We start from the raw sequence: 22,757 nt of genomic DNA, 5'->3' as shown, positions 1-22,757 counted from the left end.
TGTTTCATATATCTAAAAAAGAAAACCCTGAAAACCTTCTGTTCATTTAAGTTGGTGCACTTCAATCTTATTGTAATCATACAATGGAGTTTCAGTTCTTCCCCCTTGGATCTTCATCATATGGTCAAAATAGGGCTGTGAATTTACATGCTAACACTTTTAACTATCCCAATGTGGTGTTCAATTTATATAATTTAATATAATTATTTTTATTTAGCTACAGTTTTGAGTCCATATTTCTAATTATCTGTAATATGTAAATAATGAAATATCGGGTTCACGTGAGATGGAATAAACTTGTCTGAAATCAATGTTGCTTTTTACAAAAAGGACAGTGAAGAGGTGTGCTGATACCAAACCATTAACATCACCAGACCCATTTCAGACTATATAAAGCTCATTTTTTTATAGACTTGTCATTTGTGATCTTCAACTGACAACAGATATGTAATAATCTTGGAAATTCACTTACATTTCTCAGTGCTATTATGTATAATCAGTGCTTTCTTGTTCCTATATCTAAATGTATTTTTTTATTTCAGTTGAACTGATAATATTCAACGATCAATAGAAAAAAGCAACTTTCGGTATAGAAACAAAAACTAATTTCACAAGATCTATTAATATATTTCAATTTAGTTTCATATCGAATTGGAAATTAGAAATTTTGAGTCATTAAATCTGTGCCATATAACAGTTGTGTTGACACTTTATGTATTGAAAATTTGTCATAGAAGCCCAAATGCAGCTACAAGTCCATTGACCGTCAGTGCTCCATGTTATTGGAAAAAGAGTACATTGTTCAGCCATCAACTCATTCAACCCAATCAACTTACCAGAGTCCTGGGGCGATAGGGAAGTGGCGACTGGGACAGGCAGAGGATGCCACTGGCAGTCCTTAGTCACAACTCTATACAAGGCGACCTTAGGGTGAAGTTTGTTCACTGCAGAATGGCAGATACAGAGCTTGGAGCTAATATCCTCCTGAGGTGACAGAAGCAGGCCTTTTTAGGCACAGCGCTGTTCTCCCCAATCCAGGGAAAAGGGGACTGAAAAGGAACCTTAAGCACAATCTACCCTTTCCATATCTATCAGGCTACTGCTCCTGGCTGGTCACCCAACTTGGCAGACAAAAATAAAACAAAGATTCACAGATTGACATTTGGGTCATGGAATGTCAGAACTTTTTTTGATAATGACCAAAGACCAGAACAAAGAATAGCCTTTATTGCCAAAACACTGAAGAGATATAATACATCATTCTCCTATTGAAACCAGACTTGCTGATGAATCCCACCCTGAGGACATGAGAGCAGGCTACATATACTACTGGAATGACAAGGACAAGCCAAAACAGTCAGGAGTAGGTTTCACCATATGGTCTGACATTGCCCACAAGCTTGACTCGCTCTCCAAGGGAATCCATGACTGACTTATACTGCTCCTCATAAACTTGTCTAGAGTACGCCGCTGTTATCAGTGCCTATGTGCTGACAATGACTCGTAGAGATGAGGTCAAGGAAGCTTTTTATGAAGACCTCAGCAAGGCCATTAAACAGGTGCCATACCAGGAAAAACTTACTGTCCTGGGAGACTTCACTGATCGTGTGAGAGCCGACTCTAACACATGGAGCAGGATGCTAGGCCACCACAACACTGGACAGTCAAACTCCAACAGCCAACTACTTCTTTCCCAGTGAGCCAAGTTCAATCTCACTATTACCAACATAGTCTTCCAACTGGCCAACAACTATAAGACAACATAGATGGTTTGAGGTGTTGGCCTTATAGCACGCTCTCTTCAGCGGGGACACACTTTGGCTGTTGACACTAGAATCAAGGTGGAAGATCTCCCCATTGAAGGGAAAGTCTTTTCAACAATAAGACTGATACATTGTTGGAAAATTAAAGGAAAGTAGATCCATTGCTCCTTCTCTTTATCATTATCCCTGGATCAGAAAGAAATCTTCTACTCCTTTTTGATATCAGAGGCAATATTACCCTCAGTCATCTGCTTATTTTTTCCTCAAATCAGAGACATCAGCAACAGCAGCCTCTATCTTCATTCCAGACCCAGCATAAAAAGAGGTCTTTCAGATCCAGATCTAAGCTGAACAGATCTGCTTCCCCTTCTTCATCGTCCTTGAACACCAGGCCTCAGATCTGATCTGATGATCAAAAGTTGTGGACCAATCAAGAAAAATTCATCCATCCTTTTATTTGGGGATAGGCAGTTCATTGACAGATGGAGGCTGATTACATTGGACTTACGGGTACTAGAAATAATAGAGAGGCTACACTATTCAGTTCAATTCCCCTCCTCTTTTCAGGGAACCTTCTCCATGAGGTTATTCTACATACAGAATAACACAAGCTGCTCCAGATAGGAGCTGTCAAGGAAGTACCAAAACTTCTGTGGGGTCAGGTGTTCTATTTAAGATACTTCCTGGTACCGTAAAAAAAAGATGTTTTAAATTTAAGAAAATTGAACAGATACAAAACTGGAACATCCGAACATATATTAACTCTGGTCTCCGTAACTCCCATGCTTACAGTTATGGATTAGTTCTCCACACTCTATTTAAAGGATACTTATTTTCATATCTCTGTCTGACACAGTCGTAGAAAATATCCGTATTTAATGGTGGTGGGATGCCATTTCCAGTACCAAGTACTTCCATTTGCACTGTCCACAGCACCAAGAGTCTTTTCAAAGTGCCTTTCTGTGGTAACAGCACATATAAGAAAACGCGGTATTTTTGCGTACCCATATTTGGACAATTGGTTGCTAAAAGCTGCTGAACCCAAGGATCTGTTACTACAGATCATGTTTACAATCTCCCGCTTTTTGGATCTGGGTCTGCTTCTCAATGTCAAAAAAACAACAACAAATATTGGTCCAACTCAAAAAAAATTTATAGGTTCTCAATTGGACTCAGTAGCATGGAAAGCTTTTCGTCCAGAGAACAGGTTTCTAAAAATTGAGCAAGTGGTTTTGCCAATTCGAACCTGCCAATTCTATAAAGTGAATGTCTTCCTGGGTTTCATGGATTTGATGGCAGCTCTCACTTACAGAACTCCTTCCTTTGCTTGTCTCAGAGTGAGACTGATGCAGCATTGGATGTCTCAAGTCTAAACACCCATTCAGGATAGTCTTCAAACATTTGTCACCATGCCACAAGATGTTCTAAATTCACTATAGCAGTGGACGGACAGATCCAATGTTCTCAGAGACATCCTCTTCAATCCCCCTCGCCATTGCTCACAATAATGTCAGGTGCAGCCAATAGTGGATGGGGGAGCCCATTTAAGTTGGTTTACACTCTGGGGTCACTGGGCTTTTCAAGAAAAGAGCTTGCATGTAAATTAAATTGGAATTAAAAGCCATTCGTTTGGCCCTCAGCTCTTTACTTCCTCACACAAAAGGGAAGGTTGTTCAGGTAGCAATGGACAGTACAACTATGTATTATGTGAACAAACATGAGGGTCCTCATTCTTTCGATGCATGTGCCAAAACAGTCAGATTATGGAACTGGTGCATTCTTCATGAGATCTATCCAGTGGCCCAGCATTTGGCAGGGGAGAGCAACATGCTTGCAGATTGTCTCAGTAGGGACTGTTCTCAGGTGCACAAGTGGTCCCTGAAGGATCAAGTAGCACAAGACCTCTCCAGTTGGGGTCGGCCCAATGTAGACCTGTTTGCTGTAAGGTTCAACAAAAAGCGTCTCTTCTCTTCAAGAGCGAGCAGGGATAGTCAGTCCATCTCAGACACCTTCCTTGTGCACTGGGGAAGGAGCTGTATGTATGCTTCCTCCCCTTTTCCATTAATTCAGAAAGTGATTAAAAAGATTAGTCAGGACAAACCAAAAATTATATTGATTGCCCCAGTTGGGCTGAAACAGCAGCAGTATATGGACCTGCTTCAGCTATCAAATGGTTTTTACATGCATCTTCCTCTGTATCCAAATCTCTTGTCACAGCAACAAGGAAGCATTCTTTATCCAGATCATCAGTTTCTTCATCTGACTGCTTGGGCTATTGGACTTTGACTAGTCTTAAACACTCATGTTCCTTATTGGTACAGAATATACTGTAGACTTCTAGAAAACAGTCTACTAAAAAGTATTTCTAGGTCTGTTTCTTGAATTTACTAGGGTTTCTTCCCCCTCCCCCCCAAAAACCTCATACTAAAAAGGAGAGTCTGTGTTACATGGTTTAGCTGCTAGAAGGGTTCTTATATATTATTTAAATAGAACTCAAAGTTTAGGAGATCATGTGGATTGTTTCTCATGCTAAGAAAACTAGGGGTCAGTGGGCGAGTCTGCTCAGATTATTTCCAGGTGGTTTAAACAAAGGAGAAATTCCCATGTGTTCTGTTGTATGGTATCATTCTACTAGTACTGTAGCAGCATCTTTCACTTGCCGTAAACATGTTCCTATTAGGAAAACGTGCAAAGCTGCTCCTTGGAAGTGAGAGCACACATTCACTAAATGTTACACTCTGGATCGAGCTTCACGAGTGGATGCCACATTTGGCAGAGCAGTGCTTCAATCGTTATTTAATTAGGACTCTGTTCCCACCTCCTGGGTTTTCAGCACTGCTTGTCAAACTAGCCATAAGTGGGACTACCCAGAGCCACTCAAAGAACTGAATAAGATTGGTTACTGTACCCGGAGTTGTTCTTCAAAATGACTCTGCATATTCAGACTTCCCACCCACCATACCCTCTTTCTCAAAGTCCTATTATGGCCTCTCTGGGTTAGTATTGGAAGGAACTGAGGCAGTAGAGAGTGCAGCACCCCTTATGTAGCCTCATCCTCTGAATGTGTGGAAACGCTGAGGAGAGGATTAGGAGGGGATCCACGTGCACTCTAGTGGGCACTGCTTGGAGACGGTTCTATTGTTTGACGCCAGCAGGCAGTGCAATACCCCTAAGCATGAATATAGTCATCCTGAAGAACACTGGTTACAAATAAGCAACCTTAATTTATTATTACCCAGCTCCTTTTCCTGAACTATTTTATAGAGCAATAAAAAGCATTGAATTGTACTTTTTTCTCTTCAGCCTCTATCCGTGAATGTCAGAGCTAGTCTGTCAACTCATGTTGTGGATATTTCTGAAGCAGCATAAGGGGAAGCCTCAGTTGAAGAAATTTGTAAAATGGTTTGTAACAGGGAGCTTGGAAGGCCAGGAGGCCTGGAGTCTAAATCCACTGTCCTGGGCTACTTCCTGCCAGTGTCTCTTCAGTTTGGAGCCTGGCCCCTCTAGTCCAGTTCACTGGGTGGCTCACCTTCCATAGCGCCCCTTGTGGATGTTGGGCTGTGCTCTGCTGCGCTCCCAGGCTCCTTCAGGCAGGGCAGCTGCAAGTTAGTGAGGCCGAGCCCCAAAATGTCTCTGGGCTTCACTCAGTTACCTCAGGTGTCAGAAGCTCTTAGGTCTCCATTGCAGTCTCCCTTGGCTGGAGAGACAGTGCTTACACCCAGGTGGCTGCCTTGGTTGGCAGGCTTGTGACCTTTCTTCTCAGGTAGGGAGGCAGCTGGCTCCTGCCTCTTCACCAGTCAGCCCCAAACTCAGCCAGGTTCTTTCCTGTTCTCCCCGCTCCAGGCCTGGAATTGGCTGCAGGTATACCGGGGCAGGGCTAGCTGGGCACAAAGGTTCTCTTTAATCCCTGGTGTGCTGGCAGGCAGTTTCTCTGCTTCATCACATGATTCTTAATCATTTATTTCCCAAGTATTAGTAGTTGAAATATTATTGATGCTTGTGGATGTGGCATTTGGTCATCTTGTTCTACAGAGCCGTGGTTCTCAACCAGGGGTACATGTACCGCTAAGCATACGCAGAGGTCTTCCCAGGGGCACAGCAACTCACCTAGAGTTTTTAACCAGAGTTCTGTGGCCCCCTGGAGGACTGTGCGCAGGTTTTAGGGGGTCCTCCAAGCAGGGCCAGCGTTAGACTAGCTGGGGCCCCGGGCAGAAAACCGAAGACCCCCTGCATTGGGCTGAAGCCTGTGGGCCTGAGCCCTGCCACCTGGGGCTGAAACCAAAGCCTGAGCAACATAGCTTTATGGGGGCCCCTGTGGCATGGGGCCCCAGGCAATTGCCCTGCTTGCTACCTGCTAACTTTGGCCCTCGCTTTTATATGCAGAAAGCCAGTTGTGGCACAGGTGGGCTGTGGAGTTTTTATATCATGTTGGAGGGACCTCAGAAAGAAAAAAGTTGAGAACCCCGGATCTAGATATTTGCCTATTTTTTTTTACAACAGGCTACATAAAAAGCACTAGCGAAGTCAGTACAAACTAAAATTTCATACAGACAATGACTTGTTATACTGCTCTATATACTATACACTGAAATGTAAGTACAATATTTATATTCCAATTGATTTATAATTATATGGTAAAAATAAGAAAGTAAGCAATTTGTCAGTAATAGTGTGCTGTGACACTTGTATCTTTTGTCTGATTTTGTAAGCAAGTTGTTTTTAAGTGAGGTGAAAGTTCGGAGTATGTAAGACAAATCAAACTCCCAAAAGGGGTACAATAGTCTGGAAAGGTTGAGAGCCACTGCTTTAGAGAACACACTTCTATTGTAAGGAAAAGACTCTTGCTGCCATCCAGAGCTCACCAGTTTGAGTTTGCAGGCCTTGTGACAACTTTCTCACAAATCAGTAGATGCCACTAATACACTGGGTTTTGGATATGTCACACCAGCTCAGGAGGCTATTTAAAATTTGTACTTATAGACTAAAGAAATACAGATGCTCAGAATCCAAAAGACATTGGCCATCAGATGATAGTAGTTTTAAAGCATGTATAGTTTTGTACCTCAAGTTCAAAGTGTCCTATTAAAGTTGAAATGTAGCCTTAACTAGTGTAACAGCAAAACAAAAATACAGATCCTGGAAAAACAAAGCACAAATATGAGTTAAAAGCAGAATATCAGCCCCAGCGTCATGATCCTGCCAATTCAATGGGGATCCACTACGATGACCCCTTTGCCAGATGACTGCAGGAGTTCTGAAGGTTTGTGTCAACCATATTTGAATGAAGACTATAGAAATGTCATAGAAATTAATAAAATATTCAGGAAAATGTTACCTAGGAGATTAGGAAGATATTCTGATAAATATATATTTATATGCACGGAGACATAAATTTACACCCTTTTAACAAACCCATAGATTTTTAAAAGTACCTTGTTGCATGGATGAATGCCTCTAAGTCATTACATTTTACCAGGTAAAGCAAATAAGTATTAGAGAGAAATACTAATTACCAGAAATATTATTTGAGAAACTGAGTTACTCTGAGTTGTATTGTGTATTGGTATTCTGTCAATTTTAAGATTTTTTTTAAAAAAATATTTTTAAAAGACTGCACACTGAATATATAATACAGCCATTTAGGCCTTAAACTACATTGTTACATTAGAAAATACATCACCAAAATGATCAATTTGTGTTAAAAAACATACATACATAAAAGAGAAAAATACTTAAATTTTGGCACAACATGGACTAAACATTGTTTGTTTAAAGAAATGGATTTCTGCATGCTGTGATCTATTATCTATGTTCTTCTAAAATGCATGGATTAGTGGATGGCCAGATTGTTGAATACTTTTGTCCTGCAAAGCCTGTGTACGGACAAACTTGACAATGATAACAAAGTATTGTGGAGTAGTAGGAAACCAATTTTTCAATATTTTTAGCCCCTTTAAAAACAGTTATCTAGGTTTTTATAATCGTGCTTTTCACTAGAGTATCTGAGTGTCTAAATAATAAAAATGCTACTTTTACATTTAATAAAGCCTCAATATATCCCACAAACTTCAGTACTGCTCAAGTAGTAAAGTGAGAAGGAATAATGCATTACATGTGGGAGGTGCTTTAGAAATGTCAGAAATTATTATATTTCAGATTTGCAAAGATGTGATGCTGGTAAGGCAAGTGTGCCATCCTACCAACAAAATGTCAGCGCATCTTCCCCAAATGGTAATGCTACAGACCTTCTGGCTTAGCAGAGATCCATAATTTTTGAGCTAATTTTTCCACTATTTCCTAGATTGATTCCCTCTAAATCAAACATTTAAACAAATATTTCTATAGAAATGAGTCTAAAAATCTTTGAATCTGGCTGTTACTTTGAAAGAACTCACTTTTTCCTTAGAATTCTCAGTTGATCATAAAAATAGTGCGACGTTTGATATTTATTAATATGTTTATTTTAAAGATAGTTTTCTTAATGTAACAAATATAAAAAGTTATCAGTGTTTTACAAATTGTCAAAAATGTCCAAAGTACAAAAAAGATACGATACACTGGTTAAATGGGAATGATTGTACAATCTGGCACTGAAGAACTTAATACTGTAGGCATGCACACTGTACTCCAGAAAAGCGCATGCATTATGCACAAATAAATGCACAAATAAGGAAATAAGACATGATTACTGCATTATTTGATTACAAATTCATTGCTTCTGTCAATTTTCTTTCTTCAGGGATACCATTTACCTGTAAATAAATAAGAATGTATATAATCCATTAATGGTTACAGCTCATTTTAGAATACAGAACTATATTTTCACAGGAATTACATATCCTTTCCCTATGCCTCCAGAACTCAAAGTATGCATTAGAACTGTCAGCAACTCAAGTCCATGGCCACCCAACTGTCCACGTTTGATGTAATGAATGCCAACTTCAGACTTTTTTTTTTCAGATTCTTCCAAACCCGAATCCAAATTCAAACATGTTTCCCTGTTTAGAATTCCTGTATTTAGACAAGCCTGAATAACTTTTAGCTTGTTTGGAGTAAGTAAGTATGGTAGATGTGAATAACAACACGCTTTTGATGTAAGGATGATCACACTATCTGAAATCCACAGAGAGTAATTTAATCCACTCACTTTGAAGATACTTTCCATCTCCTAGACCAGGGGTGGCCAACCTGTGGCTCCAGAGCCACATGCGGCTCTTCAGAAGTTAATATGCGGCTCCTTGTACAGGCACCGACTCTGGGGCTGGAGCTACAGGCGCCAACTGTCCAATGTGCCGGGGGGTGCTCACTGCTCAAGCCCTGTCCCCACTCCACCCCGTCCCACGCCCTCCCTGAGCCCGTGCCCTCGCTCCACCCCCTCCGTCCCCCCGAGCCTCCTGCACATCACAAAACAGCTGAGTGGGAGGTGCGGGGAGGGAATGGATGCATCTGAGGAAGTGAGCTGTAGCTCACGAAAGCTCATGCTCTAATAAATTGGTTAGTCTCTAAGGTGCCACAAGTCCTCCTTTTCTTTTTGCGAATACAGACTAACACGGCTGTTACTCTGAAACCTGTCTCTGGGAACGGTTTTCCAACCAGTTCTTTGTTACTAAAGAACTAATAGAGGCCTGACTAGAGGAGAGTGTACAACTCAAATTGGGAATTCCTGCATATCTTTATATCTAAGACAATTTCTGTATTACAAGAATATCTGATAATTTTGTTAAACCAACAGCCCAAGGTAGGTAGCACGGATTTTGCCAGCTGGCTAAGGAATAAAAGGGAATAGTTAACAGGGGATGTACTTCTTCATCTGGTAATTTATTTGCAATTCCCAGCAGTACAACACATATATTAGCTGAGTGTTTTGACTTACTACGTTTTGGTTTAATTACGGCTGCTGATTAATCGCAGTTAACTCACGCGATTAACTCAAAAAAATTAATCACAATTAAAAAAATTAAACTCGATTAAAAATTAAACTCGTTTTAATCACACTGTTAAACAACAGAATACCAATTGAAATTTATTAAATATATTGGATGTTTTTCTACATTTTCAAATATATTGATTTCATTTACAACACAGAATACGGAGTGCACAGTGCTCACTTTATTTTTATTACAAATATTTGCACTGTAAAAATGATAAAAGTAGTATTTTTTCAATTCACCTCATGCAAGTACTGCAGTGCAATCTCTTTATTATGAAAGTGCAACTTACAAATGCAGATTTTTTTTGTTCCATAACTGCACTCAAAAACAAAACAATGTAAAACTTCAAAGCCTACAAGTTCACTCAGTCCTACTTCTTGTTCAGCCAATCAATAAGACAAACAAGTTTGTTTACATTGACGAGAGGTAATGCTGCCCGCTTCTTATTCACAATGTCACCTGAAAGCGAGAAAAGGCTTTCGCACGGCACTTCTGTAGCCGGCATTGCAAGGTATTTATATGCCAGATATGCTAAACATTCGTATGCCCCTTCATGCTTTGGCCACCATTCTGGAGGGCATGCCTCCATACTGATGACGCTCATTAAATAAATCATGCATTAATTAGATTTGTGACTGAACTCCTTCTATGTTTCCTGCTATGTGTTTTACCTGCATTCTGTCATATATTTCATGTTATAGCAGTTTCATATGATGACCCAGCATGTTGTTCATTTTAAGAACACATTCATTGCAGATTTGACAAAATGCAAAGAAGATACTAATGTGAGATTTCTAAAGATAGCTAGAGCACTTGACCCAAGGTTTAAGAATTTGAAGTGCCTTCCAAAATCTGAGAGGGACGAGGTGTGGAGCATGCTTTCAGAAGTCTTATAAAGAGCAACACTCCAATGCAGAAATTACAGAACCCGAACCACCAAAAAAGAAAATCAACTTTCTGCTGGTGGCATCTGACTCAGATGATGAAAATGAACATAAGTCAGTCTGCATTGCTTTGGATCATTATTGAGCAGAATCCATCATCAGCATGTACGCATGTCCTCTGGAATGGTGGTTGAAGCATGAAGGGCCATATGAATCTTTAGCGCATCTGGCACATAAATATCTTGCAACGCCAGCTAAAACAGTGCCATGAGAATGCCTGTTCTCATTTTCAGGTGATATTGTAAACAAGCAGTGGGCAGCATTGTCTCCTAAACATATAAACAAACTTGTTTGTCTGAGCAATTGGCTGAACAAGAAGTAGGACTGAGTAGACTTGCAGGCTCTAAAGTTTGACATTATTTGTATTTTTGAATGCAGTTATTTTTGTGCATAATTCTACATTTGTAAGTTCAACTTTCATGTCAAAGAAATTGCACTACAGTACTTGTATTAAGTGAATTTAAAAATACTATTTTTACAGTGCAAATATTTATAATAAAAATAAATATAAAGTGAGCACTGTACACTTTGTATTCTGTGTTGAAATTGAATTCAATATATTTGAAAATGTGGAAAACATCCACAAATATTTAAATAAATGGTATTCTATGATTGTTTAACAGTGTGATTAATAGCGATTAATTTTTTTAATCACTTGACAGCCCTAGTTTTTATCTCTCCGCACTTGTTTTTATCTTGGCACAATTCCACCCTTTGTTGAAAGTACAACATCAGTGTCGGCGAATATTAGTCTAGTTGTCATACTTTTAGAAGTCCTCATGAGGTAACACATACAGTGGAAAATTTGTTTAGTGGGTATTCAAAAAGGACAGTTACTAGCCATATTCTCTTCTCCCTCTCATTAAATACTAATTAGCGGTGTCTACGGGGCCTCTTAAAATCAAGTGCTCAGTTATTTATATTTTGTTGAACAGTTACAATATTATTTATATTTTTGATAGAAATTCAATTTCTTAACTCTTCAAATCAAAAAGGGAAACTATTTCTGTAACTTTCCTGACCTGTAAATGTTTTGTATGTGTAAAAATTCCATTTGAAAATAGTGGAATATAGTTACGCTAATTTGATAATGACGCTGGGTAAAATGTTCAAGTTCCTACGTCCTAGTCAAAGTCAACAACATACTAAAAATCCATTCTTCTGCTAATGCAGGTGATAGATTTCCAGTTAGAAGACATCTTGCAACTGCCACGTGCCATAATGTCAGGGAAGTACTTCCATTATATCATGGGGTGCAACTTTTCCCTGTACAACCAGACCATAGAAGGAGGTTCAATTATCATCCAATAAAATGAGTGGAAAGGGAAAGAAAGGGACTGACCAATGCAAGAGAAGGGGTTGTTTTTTCCATCACTATGAGCTTGGCCCAAAGGGTGCTTGAACTGGAGATGAAAAAAGTGATATATGCGCTAACTCACCCATGTGCAGTGAAAAGTGATGCTGAGTGCTGCCTGTCCCAGCCTATAGAGCAGGGGTGGGCAAAGTATGGGCCCACGGGCCCCATCTGGACCTCAGCTCCCGCCTGGGAGTGTGGTCCAGGGCTTGTCCCACGCCGCATGGCTCCCAGAAAGCAGCTGGAATGACCCCCCCTCCGGCTCCTACGTAGTACATGGAGGCATAGCCAGGCGGACAGGGCAACATGCAATGCCGCCTGGCTGCACCTCAGAGCTGGGGGGGGGGCATGCTTCTGGGAGCTGCTTGCAGGAAGTGGCTGGAGCCTGCCCCCCTGCCCTCCCCATTCCCCTCTCCCCTGCCATAGCCCTGATCTCCCTCCCTCCAAACCAGTCGATGCCAGCCCAGAGCCCCCTCTTGTACCCAGAGCCCACACCCCCAGCCAGAACCATCCTGCTCCCCCCACACCTCAACCCGGAGCCCCCTCCTGAACCCTGAACTCCTTCTGGCCGCACCCAAGAGCCTGCACCCCTAGCCAGAGCCCACACTCCTACCCCCAATTTTGTGAGCATTCATGGCTCGCCATACACTTTCCATACCCCGATGTGGCCCTCAGGCCAAAAAGTTTGCCCACCCTTGCTAGAGAGGAAAGTAACCACAGTTGCAGAGGTGTACCTATCTTGTAGGTAGCATTGTGTTGAGTGTATATATAACAATTAATGTACACACCACGGACAAGGATTTGATTTTACTCATCCTGTGCAAATTCTTTGTGGCCTTACTAATCGCAAACCCTTTCACCCCATATTTGTTTAAAAAAAAAGGGGGGGGGCAATATATTCCTGGAAAAAGTATTCATGAGTAATGCAAAATACACCAATAATTATGTATTAGTTATATTATGGGGGAGCCCAGAAGCCCCAATTGGATTGTGGTGCTAGGTGCTGGACAAACACAGATGGACAGGGTCCCCGTCAATGTTCCCTTTAAGCTGCGCATCTGTGCAGCAACCTGGTACTTAACACGCATCTCACATGGCTGAGAGAGCAGCCAAAACTCAGGACCTCAACTTGGTAGAACCCATAGCAGCTTCTTGTGGTGCCAGAGGCCAGCAGGAAGAGAAGCAGTGGTGAGCAGAGCCTCTGACAGGAGCATGGCTGGCACCTGGGTCCCACTCTGCCCTCTAGCTGAAACTCTCAGGAGCTCAGAAACCTCTCAATGCTGCAGGAAGCCGTGTGCTGGCAGGGAGGGATAAGGAGTGTGGCATAGGCCAAGGGTGCTGTTTAGGAAGGGTGGGGATGCGAAACCTGTTCATGGTCCTGTCCTGGGGCACAGAGGTTGGTCCCTACCAGTACTGAAATGAGCCCCTGGCAGCCTGGCCTGGTAGGGAGCTGAGGTGCGCTTGTGGGGGTGGGGGGGAAGGAAAGGCTGTGTCACTGCTGCTGAGGTAGGGGTGTGTGTTTCATGTGCACTGAGCTATGATGGCAACTCCCTCCCAAGGTCCCTGGCAAGGGATGGGGAGTAGAGAAGAAAAGACCCTAAATCCCTTTCTCCAAAGTAGCCACAAGCTAGCAAGGAGGGGTAAAAAGCAGGGTAGGGGAGGCTGGGGCGCTCTCAAAGCCTGATTCTCCTGGGAGCCGGTGAGTTTAGGGACTCCTGTTTTCCTGGGTTTCTTTGTGTGGTTTTTAACTGCCAAATTCTTGGAAGCTATAGGAAAATGTGTAGCTAATCTGATGTGGCTATTTCCATAAAAGAGACATGATGGAACACACCAGAACATCTGGCCCAAATAGACAGTCATGTGAGAGCTAACTTTGGGGATGTCAGAACAAGCACTTCTTATTTGAGAGAAAGGGAAGGAAGGGACATATAACATCTGGTCAACAACCTCTAACGTGAATTGCAAAATGAAACACCTTTCTGATCAGATAAGCTAGGGGACATGATGGCAGATTTCATTCCTATTGTAATGTCCTCTTCTGCTGCTGATCCTCTTTTGTTTCCACTCAAATGAGCAAAGACTGGGATTTTCACCACCATTCCCATTTACTAACAATTTACTAATGTTTCACAGGAATTTTACCCCCAATTGCTAGAGAGCTAAATTATGGGGCAGAAGTTGCCAAGTAGAGTGAGGAGTGCTATCAGCTTCTAGGTGCAGAGGACATGGATGCTTCAGTTAGTCCAATTACTCCTTGAACCTGACATCCACAGTGAGAATAGCAACTTCAGTAACTATTTCTATTCCTTCTATTTGCCAGCACATCCATAGTTCCAAATCTGTTTCTAGAAAGAATATCTGCCACTAAGTTTCCATGAAATAGCAACACTGTATAGTTGCTAGTAACATAAATATTGAACAAGGGGGACACATCATTTTCAAATGCTCTCAAAAAGAACAGTGAAAGCTGTGCAAGTCTCTTCTGTCTAGAACCATGCACTTCAATCTGACCTTGTCTAAAACTTGGTTTCTTTTGAGTGGAAACTAATTTTTGTTGTTTTTTTTTAAAAGGCTGAATTGTGTGGTGTTTTTACAACTGACCAAAACAACACTTTTCTCTGTGGGATGAACTTCACTAAATTTAAACCCTAAGTCTCAGGACAGAGAACCACTGTGCCACCTACCACTTTCTTAAAATTATCTGAAAACATAATTAAAGCCATGTAATGATATTGTGCAGAATTATCAAATTTTATACATGTGTTTTTAATTCTTAGATAACTAAAAAACACAAGGGCATAAACATCTATTATATACTTGCCTCAAATCTTTGAAATGTTGTCATACGAAATTCTCCTTTAATCCCCGAAAGCAGTAATGAAGAAGAAGAATTTTGAATGAAAACACCAAACAAGGGTTTCTTACATATAAGACAAACCTTTGTCTAAGAGGTGCACACACATTATGATATGTATAACTCTTGTTTCCGTTGTTGTGGATACTTTCCCTCCCAAGAGCAATCTCAGAGTTGGTTGTCCTTAGCATACACACTGAACAACCCACCCATTTTGGCCACTGTATTTTCCTAGTATGATTCTTATCCTCTTTTCTACAAATGTAGATTTCTCTCTCAAATCAGAGATGCTAACCGAAGACAAGCAGCTGATGATACCTCACATTTTTGCGCTCTAGACAGATGGAGTTCATTCACGAAGGCCAATGGAAATCTACACCCTGGATTTAATTGTTCTGCCCAGAAATTCCCCAATCTCCATTGTTTATATCTGGTAAAAGCAAGACAAAAGTGCTGTTTTATCACTCACTGTTCTTGACAGTAGCAAGATGAAATTAGATGTGGCTAGCTGTTGGGGTGAGAGGCTAGTCTATGTAAGAAGATCTCTGTTTTAACTTCACTGGATCTGTGTTACTAGTCCCACTTGCACTGTAACCTTTCTGCCTACTCTCAAGCTGTCCCCTGCCAAATGTTTCCAGTGATTTCTCCATGAAAACTGGAACTATAATTTCACAACATCTTATAACATTTCAAAATTGTTTCCACACGCCAAAGGTTGAGTAAGTATTGGGTGCTCAGTGCTGCCCATTATCACCTGAACTTTCAGCATTTTTTTTGTACTGACCTGCAGTCTGCTGCTGTGGAATCTGAGTCTGATGTGGCAGGATCCTAAAAATAATAATTTAACATCTTTAAAACATCTGTATATTATGTACGTACACATCTATGAATACAGTCATGGTATTTAAACTGTACACGCATCATTCTTCTATGAGGCAATAACCTAGTTTTCTCCAAGTGGATAAACCAAGTGGCCAAAAGGCTAAGCAGTTCAACATAAGCAAAGAACTAGATTATTGCTAAAGCACAGTAATATGAGTCTCATTATGTTACCCATGTTTAAATGTTTAAATGTAGCACAACAGAAGGAAGGTGAAGCAAGCTGAATTCTAAAAATGTAGACACTTGAAATACAGAAATGTAAAGATAGACCAGTGTAACTATAAAGGTAAATTTCTTATTTTGGAAGAAAAGAGAAACACTTTTTGGCCTTTTTTTTTTTAAAGTGGCTATTTGAGGAGGTTTTGAATGTTAGAAGTAGGGCTGTCAATTAATCACAGTTAACTCACGCAATTAACTCAAAAAATTAATCGCAGTTTTAATTGCACTGTTAAGCAACAGAAAACCAAGTGAAATTTATTAAATATTTTTAGATGTTTTTCTACATTTTCAAATATATTGATTTCAATTACAACACAGAATACAAAGTGTACAGTGCTCACTTTATATTATTAGTTCTGATTACTAATATGTGCGACCAGCTGATCACTGCTCATGGTATGTATCTAAAGATGATAAACAAAAGAAATAGTATTTTTCAATTCACCTCATACAAGTGCTGTAGTGCAATCTCTTTATCATGAAAGTGTAACTTACAAAGTAGATTTTTTTTTCCATAACTGCACTCAAAAACTAACTAATGTAATACTTTAGAGCCAACAAGTCCACTCAGTCCTCCTTCTTGTTCAGCAAATCGCAAAGACAAACAAGTTTGTTTACATTTGCGAGAGATAATACTGCCTGCTTATTATTTACAGTGTCACCTGTAAGTGAGAACAGGCATTCGCACTTTTGTAGCCAGCATTACAATGTATTTACATGCCAGATATGCTAAACATTCCTATGCCCCTTCATGCTTTGGCCACCATTCCAGAGGACATGCTTCCATGCTGATGATGCTCATTAAAAAAAATGCATTAATTAAATTTGTGACTGAACTCTTGGGGGGAGAACTGTATGTCTCCTGCTCTGTTCTACCCACATTCCACCATATATTTCATGTTATAGAAGTCTTAAATAGTGACCCAGCGCATATTGTTCATTTTAAGAACACTTTCACTGCAGAGTTGACAAAATGCAAAGAAGATACTAATGTGAGATTTCTAAAGATAGAGACAGCATCTAACCCAAGGTTTAAGAAATTGAAGAGCCTTCCAAAATCTGAGAGGGATTACATGTGGAACATGCTTTCAGAAGTCTTAAAAGAGCAACACTCTGATGTGAAAACTACAGAATCTGAACCACCAAAAAAGAAAATCAATCTTCTGCTGGTGGCATCTGACTCAGATGATGAAAATGAACATGCGTCGGGCCGCACTGCTTTGGATTGTCATCGAGCAGAATGATGCATGTCGTCTGAAATGGTGGCTGAAGGATGAAAGGACATATGAATCTTTAGGGCATTTGGCACTTAAATATCTTGTGACACTGGCTACAACAGTGCCATGTGAACGTCTGTTCTCACTTTCAGGTGACACTGTAAACAAGAAGCGAGCAGCGTTATCTCCAGAAAACATACACACATTTGTTTCTCTGAGCAATTGGCTGAACAAGAAGTAGGACTGAGTGGACTTGCAGGCTCTAAAGTTTTACATTGTTTTATTTTTGAATGCAGGGGTTTTTTTTACATAATTCTACATTTGTAAATTCAACTTTCGTGATAAAGAGATTCCACTACGGCACTTGCAATGCGGGAATTTAAAAATATTTCTTTTCTTTTTTTACAGTGCAAATATTTGTTCTAAAAATAAATATAAACTGAGCACTGTACACATTGTATTGTGTGTTGTAATTGGTAGAAAACATCCACAAATATTTAAATAAATGGTACTGTATTATTGTTTAACAGCACGATTAATCATAACTAATTTTTAATCACATGATTAATTGCAATTAATTTTTTTAATCGCTTGACAGCTCTTGTTAGAAGTAGTCTTAGCAGATGTGGATTAGTGGTCAGAGTGCAGGTGAGGCAATTAAAGCTGCATTTATTTATTTCATTTATAACTAAAAGGAGAAAAAAAGCATCTATCCTTGGCTCCAGGGTAAAAAGAAATTTTGCTTTTAGCTGTTTTGAAAAACGTTGCAGCACCTTGATAGAGACCAGCAGAGAAAAACCTCAGAGGGGGTTTAAAAACACTGTTAAAATTCACTTCTCTCAATTTACATAGTTAAGGTGGTGACAGTATCAGGACACTTTGATTTGCATAAAGCAGTAATTCTAAGATTTAGGCTCTAGATAAGTAGAAATTAATTATAGTGTAAAATTAGAGAATCCAACATGGCAGACAAAATGGCGGTGATGGGGATGACATAGTTTAAATTTAGAGAGTGGAAAATTCCAGAAGTCTCCAGCAACACAGGGGAAGGAGCTCTACCCAAGATGGCATCAGGGAGAGGTGCTCTACCCAAGATGGTCTCAGGGGGACGAGCTATGTATCTAAAAATAGGTATGACATAATGGGGAGGTGCTAGAAAAGCTAGAAGCTGATTAGCTGAGATGAGCTGACCTTGAGAGAGCAACTAGTATATAAGGCCCACAGCTACCAGGCTGAAAGTGTGGGGTTTTGGGGGCCTGTGAAGATCAGAAGCCTCAAGCAGCAACCAGAACAGCAGAGGCTAAGACAACTGCAGCAGCATCTTAAGAAGATTCCGGAAAACAGTTACCCAAAAAAAACAGCAGCAGAATTCTAAAGGTCACCATGGCAACGACTTTCATAGAAGCGCAATCAGCAGCAACTGCCGCTACGCCTGCAGCAGCAGCAACCATCGTCTCCAGGTGCTGACACCATGATCTCCGGATACTGACAGAGCAGAAGGACCCCTGAGACGGGTCAGAGGGAATTAAGAAGATAGAGTGTAAGTCTGATTTTACCATCTCCTGTTCAAGGGTGTCTGGGTATGTCTGTCAAAAGCTGGATGCCTGTGCTTCGGAATGAGATCTCCCCTACCCATCTTGCGACCAGCTGATCACCGCTCATGGTATGTTAAATGTTATATGATTAGATATTAAATGTTAGGTGTTAAGTGGTTAGTGTTAAGTGGTAATGTCAGTGTTAAGTAAACATTTTATTTTTAATCTGTGAATATGGTAATGGTTTCTCAGATGTATATATAGAGGCCGCGTATACTACCTTGTATTAAGTACAGTATTAGATTTGAACACTAAGACTAAAGCCTTTGTGTATGCGGGGTCTCTATATGCCTATTACATTGTAAATGCTACATAGTCTAAGTCTCCTGTGTATTTTATTTTGTTGCACTGCTTTATTGTATAATTCTTAAATGTAATTCTATTGCGTTTTATTAAGTCCTATGTATCTTTTCTTGCTTTAAATTCTCTGTATTTTTTTTATTTCTGTTAAATAAATAAATCTTTTGTTTTTGAAGAATTTCTGCTTATGTGGGTCAATCCTTGAGCGGAAGACTGTATCCGTGCCCTTTCAGGGATTAGCTAAAATAGCTTGCTCTGGGGAGCCCTCTGCAGGTCGTAGACAGGCCCCCAGTAACACCCTGGCAATTCCTTTAGGATGGGCCAGAACCTTGTTACCCTTTTGTTAAATTAGAAGCCCTATCATAGGCTAACATAACTGGTGGGCTTGTGCTCAAGGCGCTAAGAGCCCATGCAAATTTGTAGGTAACATAATTGGCATCTAAAATTTAGGGTAACACTAGAGCCCCAGTCATGAAAACACCAATACACATGCTTAACTTTACTCACATGAATAATCCCACTAAAGTCAAAGCAACTATTCATCTGAGTAAAATTAAACAAGTGCATAAGCATTTGAAAGACCAAGGTCTGAGTGCATAAAGTTAGGCAGGGAAGTATCCTCTCATGGATATAGGCAAGTCCTTAAAAATGGCTAACACAACATATGGGGCATAAATATACTTTCACAGCCCAACTTCAGATGTTTTCAATGCACTAGAAGCATACATAAATGTGCTTACCTAATCAGTTCTAATTTCTGATTATACTAGTTAGAAAAGCAAATGGAATGATACAGATAGTGCTTATCAAAATATAGAACTAAATATGTTTTAATTTAACAACTTGCTACTTAATGTGCAGAAGAAGCTGCCTTTCAAAATACAGGAAAGGCCACATAAGCCTGGACAAACTATGCAAAGCCTAATTGGTCTGTTAATTGAGGTCTGTTGTAAGCAGCCACACTTTGTGCCAGGTAGGAGAGAAATGAGAACATCCAGTATGTCAGCAGAAGCTAGGGTATGTCTAGCATAGAACATGCCACACATGTCTGCGATTAATATTTTCAGTATACTAAATCAAATCCACATAATTTCTGCATGCCTAATTGTAAAACTACAAGACAAAAAACTTAGCTGGCAGCAACCATCTTACATACAAAATACAGTATCTTAAAAGTTTTTTTTTTTTTTTTTTTTTAACAGATGAGCTGTTTTCTGACTGACTATATCAAAGAGCAAATAGGGATACAGTTTTCCAATTATGTTAGAGTAAGTTCACCCCACAAAATCCATCAGTCACTAAATATAATGGGAATAAACTGTTTTGGTAATAGAATACTGTGAAAGGAGCAATGCTTCCTGCTTTAAAAATAAACACTGAGGCAAAGTCTTAGTTTCTCTTTAGCATTCATCTATCAGCAGGAGCCCTTATGCTGTGACAACATTGTATTCCAGACATACTCTCTTCTAGAAAATATGTTGTGTCCTTTCTTGAAGGAACTTCCCCTCACTAGTAAAAAGTAAAACAATATTCTCAATGTAACTACCAAGAATGTACATATTCAATTGATATTTATAATATACAATATTAAATTTTATGGAAAAACCACAGCAACCTTCACTCCGAAGTATAGGACAGCATGACAATGTTACAACCTCCATCTTTGCTACATTCTTTATTTGTATCCAATTTTATGAATACATTTCAGATGTAAATTAAATTTTTACAAAGCATCCACATTGCTTGTTTTACTACTTTGGAGTAATTAAAAGTGTAGTTCTTGTTTCCACATATAACGCTTATGACAGAGATAGGGTGAAACCTCATTGAAGCTGATGGGTGTGAGAGACTCCCTTCATTCAGGATAAATGTAAGAAACAGTTAAGTTCCTTATTAAAGCAAAATAGCTGAACCAATAGGAGCCACCATCCAAAACACAGGCCACATATAAGGCAGTCAGAGAATCTGAGCTATGGATGGAGGTGTTTTGCTGCAGAATGAATGCAAACAAGTGCGGGGTGTGTGGCTGAGTATTGCTTGGTGAAGGTGTTTGTGTCTTAACACCAGAAGCACAGGGAGCATGGTCCTGAGAGAGAGAGAGAATGCTTTTTGAGCAGGGTGCTGGCTGGAAAGGCAGGCCTGGAACTGTAAGCAAAGAAACTGCCTCCTGTTGTTTGGTTCCTACTGTGTTCAGGACAATGGGATTTTGTGTGCATTTTTTGTAAATAAACAAGATTACATCAAAGAAATATCTGATTCCATTATCAATGTCTCCACCAGATGCAAACAACCCACCAGACCCTGAAAATGGGCTAGGTGCCTGGATCAAAAGAGATAACAATACATAATCTGGAAGAGGAACTAAAGAGCCTATCATCTTGACGATGATACTGACTTTGGTTCTGCTCCCATAATTCACTACATACAGGCATGTTGCTGCATCTGCAAAGAGCCCTCATTGAAGCCAGCAGCGATTCAAGAGGGCAGAGGAGTGAATTGCAGGATTGGCCCATTAGTATTGTCACTAGTATTAATTTTATTACAACAACAACTAAAATACGCTAGTACAAATCTATAGGGAGAGAAAATCCTTGTAACAAGGAGCTAGATGCGGAGATGCGGAGATGTTCCTCAATGAGGTACGTCAAATTGTGAGGTGAACATCATGGAGACTGAGCGATACAAAGAAATCTAGAAAGGTCAGAAATGTGGTCACAAAGTAAGAATCAATTTGAAAAATTATTAACCGTCATGTGGGGCAGGGGATAACAGTTGTAAAAAAAAGATAGTTTTAAATTTACTATTTGACTGCAAGGATAGCACAGCCTGATAATGGCCTCTTGCACTTTCACTTTTCCTCAGCATGTGTTTATATCTGGAACAAATGGGCTACAATTCTGATTGTGGGCTGTGAGCATTACCATAATATAAATAATAATATTCCCCAGAGACAAAAAGTGCTATGTCATGGAGCAGGGACATGACAGTCCCTCTTAGTAGACTCAATAATGTGAGGAATGGACAACCTTCAATTCCCATTGCATTGTGGAACTACACCTAAAATGTTCCACATTTTGTTTAGTTGTGTTTAGTTTGTGTTTAGTCTCAGTACCAGTCTCAGTACCTCAATACCAACAGATAGATAAGTGGGAGGGATATCCAAGAAAATCAATAAGTATAATTAGGGGGCTGCAGAGGCATTGAATAATGAGAAAAAAGGAAAGGAACTAAATAGACAGTGGGGGAATAACATTGCTGTCTAAAAATATTTGTAAGATCTGAACAAGGGAGAGTGGTTAGAGTAGTAAATGGGGATATAAGTAAAATAACTAGAGTAATAGCTAAATGGTAGGAAAAGTTATCAAACAGAGATGTGTGAGAATGTGGAATAAATGCCCAAGAAAGGTGCAGAATTCCCCATTACATGAGACAATTAGGGTCAGATTCTAGTAACCTTATTCAAATTGATTATACCTTATTTGGTGAGTAGTCACACCAAAATCAATTAGAGGAGTAAGCTACTACACAACTTGAATAAAGATATCATAATTTGGCCCATACAGACTGATGAAAGCACTTTAAGAAACAACCTCCTCTTGGCAGGAAGATGGACTTGCTGGGCATACACATTCTTCTCATCTCCAGCATCTTCCTTATTAATGGCAGATTTTTTCTTGAATTGATTTTCCCCCACATAA

The 22,757-nt window shown here is 39.9% G+C and overlaps 1 protein-coding gene across 8 annotated transcripts in view; it reads right to left on the bottom strand.

Moving 5' to 3' along the window:
• Positions 1–8,201: 8,201 nt before the first annotated feature.
• Positions 8,202–22,757, bottom strand: part of SGCE (sarcoglycan epsilon) — a 59,336-nt gene continuing 44,780 nt past the window's right edge. For 6 of the 8 annotated variants that reach the window (XM_073333917.1, XM_073333910.1, XM_073333908.1 and 3 more), the window contains 3 exons: positions 15,631–15,674; positions 14,814–14,848; positions 8,202–8,515 (listed from right to left, as the gene is read on the bottom strand). In XM_073333917.1, coding sequence (XP_073190018.1) covers positions 8,465–8,515; positions 14,814–14,848; positions 15,631–15,674 — 130 coding nt within the window. In that variant the 3' untranslated portion in view covers positions 8,202–8,464. The remainder of the gene's footprint in view (positions 8,516–14,813; positions 14,849–15,630; positions 15,675–22,757) is intronic. The other 2 variants (XM_073333912.1, XM_073333916.1) reach the window with 1 other exon arrangement.

The sequence above is a fragment of the Lepidochelys kempii genome, chromosome 2, assembly GCF_965140285.1.
Source record: "Lepidochelys kempii isolate rLepKem1 chromosome 2, rLepKem1.hap1, whole genome shotgun sequence".
NCBI lineage: Eukaryota > Metazoa > Chordata > Testudines > Cheloniidae > Lepidochelys > Lepidochelys kempii.
The sequence above is the reverse complement of the archived record's forward strand: the minus strand, read 5'-3'. Positions and strand labels throughout refer to the sequence as shown.